At 36.6% G+C, this 2596-nt stretch overlaps 1 protein-coding gene across 1 annotated transcript; it reads left to right on the forward strand.

The window, feature by feature from the left end:
• Window positions 1-742: 742 nt before the first annotated feature.
• On the forward strand, window positions 743-2151 carry LOC129794559 (facilitated trehalose transporter Tret1-2 homolog). Its single transcript, XM_055835315.1, has 3 exons — window positions 743-1008; window positions 1081-1412; window positions 1484-2151. Exons 1-3 carry the CDS (start codon window positions 743-745, stop codon window positions 2149-2151), a joined length of 1266 nt encoding a protein of 421 aa, XP_055691290.1.
• Window positions 2152-2596: the final 445 nt, after the last annotated feature.

Here is a 2596-nt window from a genome sequence, read left to right on the forward strand (position 1 = left end):
GATTATTTTTAACACAGAAAAGTAGTAAAAAGGCGAATAAGTACTAAATTTAATCCTAAAAGAGTACTAAAATGAGCTGACGACTTTGCATTTTTGAGTGTACACAGAAGCTTTACTTCTTTGAAGAAAAAATCTCAGATAAATATATTAAATTCTAACCGAGAATGTACTAAATTCTAGCTGAAAATGAGAATATTCAGATCTTTGGAAATATTGTGATTATTCGCCAGAACAATCAAAATATTCAGCAGATAAACACCCCTTGATTTTTTTTTACCAGCAAATAAAGCATAAAAGTCATAAAAATTTTCTTTTAGTTTATGTTCATTAAAAGTTTTATATAATTAAATGATTAGTAGATGATTTAGTCAGTCTTCGTGTGGATGTTCTAGTGAAGAGTGATACGAATTGACAAAGTAAAAAAAAATATCAAAAATGTCAAGCATTCAATCAGCTTCAAATGGATCATCTAGAAAGATAATTTCTTCATTTAATCGTTCAACATCTGTTCAAGTCTTCGTTGTACTTATTGGTAAATTGAACAATTCTCTTCCTCTTCTTATTTTCTTCGGTTCTTCTCAGGGGTTAAAAAGTGTATAAAAAATTAAAATCAAAAATAATTTAATGTGTGTTTTTTTTTTAAGGATGCATAACTGAATTAATTGGTGGAATATATACCGGATGGACCTCACCGATGATTTCGATTTTCCTTTCGGACAAAACTCCTCTAGACAGTGGTCCAATGACCAAGGATCAGGTGTCCCTGATGACGTCAATCTTCTACATTGGAGCCTTTCTGGGCTCCTTCGTGGGTGGATGGGTTGTCAATACAATTGGCCGGAAATGGGGTCTCATTATCCCGATGATTTTGCAACTTTTTGCAAATGCCTTCATTGTTCTCGCCAAAAGTCCCCTCCTACTGTACTTATCGAGAATTTTCAGTGGAATCCTACTCGGTGCTATATTTGTTGTTTTGCCCATTTTTATTGTCGAAGTTACGGAAAAAAGGTGAGTTTTTCAGAGAAAATAATTTCTTTGTAATTAAACTTTAAATTCAAATTAAATTTCTTCTGTGTGTAGGCTTCGGATAACTTTGGGGAATTTTTTCGGTGCTACGGGAATGGTTGGATTGCTTCTAAGCAAAGGTCTTGCTGCTCTGGGTTTCTATGTGGTGCCCATTACTACAATTGCTCTTACAATCGTCTTTCTGGGGTGCTTTGCAATGTTCCCTGATACGCCGGAATACCTCCTCTTTCGCAATAAACCCGAAGATGCGGAGAAAGCTCTTAAATTCTATCGAGGAATACCCTCAGAGAGTCCCCTCGAGGGGGCAATCATTGAGGAATTTGAGGAGATAAAGAATGTTGTCAGTCTCAGGGGTCAGAAAACTTCAATTAAGATGAAAGATTTAAGTAAGAAAGTCTTGAGCTTTTAAGTTTAAAAACAAGAAGCTTTTAAAGTTTCCTTTTCTAATTTTTCGTAGAAGGAGGCACAACTATCCTCGGCATCATCATTAGCCTTATTCTCACGTCAAATATGAACTTTACGGGTATCAGGCTGACGTCTTCCTTCACCGAATCCATCTTGGAGGATGCTGGAATACACCTGGATAACGTCATGCTGGATATTTCCATGTCAGTACTGCAAGTCTTCGGAGCAATCTTGACGATTTATTTAGTTCGTTGGATAAAGGTTCGTCGCTCCTTCCTCACCTTCTATTTTCTCAGCCTCATTGGCTTCTTCGGAGCTGCCGTTCACTACTATTTGCATGAACGTGGAATGAACTTGGTGCCATTTACCTGGTCCTACATGATCTGCATCACACTGGCCATTGTTGTTCCCCTCGGAGGGATCAATACGCTCTGCATGAGTAGCGCATCGCAAGTGTTATCCCTAAAAATCCGCGGATGTGTCCTGGGTGTAATGAACACTGTTAGCCTCGGTGTGGCCTTCTTCATGACTCAATACTACCTTGTTCTCGTGGATACAGTTGGGAATTCCGCTGTGATGGCGGCTTTTGGTCTTTGGTGCCTCTTTGCAGGCATTTTTAGCATCTTCTACTTACCCGAATTAGAGAGTAAAACCTTCAGCGAAATCGTTGAATCACTCAATAGAAGACTCCCGGCATGCATAAGAGAAAGAAGTTTCTGAATAAAATTCAATTAATAAATGGAAATAAATCAATTTGATCAGTTAAAAAGAATTGAATAAAAATTTAAAATTGTTTTCGGCGACATGGAAAGCTAAGGTAATTAAAAGTAAAAAAAAAAAGAATTTGTAAAGAAATTTTATTTTCTATGGAATTTTTTTTTGAATTTAACGTTTATTTTTCTAATTTTGCTGTTCCTTTTCTAATTTTTAATTTTTCTTTTCTACTTTTTCCTCACGTCTGTTTCTTCTAACGTTAGACAATTCTTTTTCAAGGTCAGTTTGACGTTTCGTTTCAAGTGTTTTACGTTTCTTTCCCTAATACCTCACTAATCTAACGTAGATAAGAATTAACGACCGTAAATGTTGACGTGTGAAGGAAAATCGTCGGAATAGCGGTCGGGAAAAGGGGGCAAGAAAAACGCTACTTTTTCTGCATTCAGCGACG

The sequence above is a fragment of the Lutzomyia longipalpis genome, chromosome 4 (assembly GCF_024334085.1).
Source record: "Lutzomyia longipalpis isolate SR_M1_2022 chromosome 4, ASM2433408v1".
NCBI lineage: Eukaryota > Metazoa > Arthropoda > Insecta > Diptera > Psychodidae > Lutzomyia > Lutzomyia longipalpis.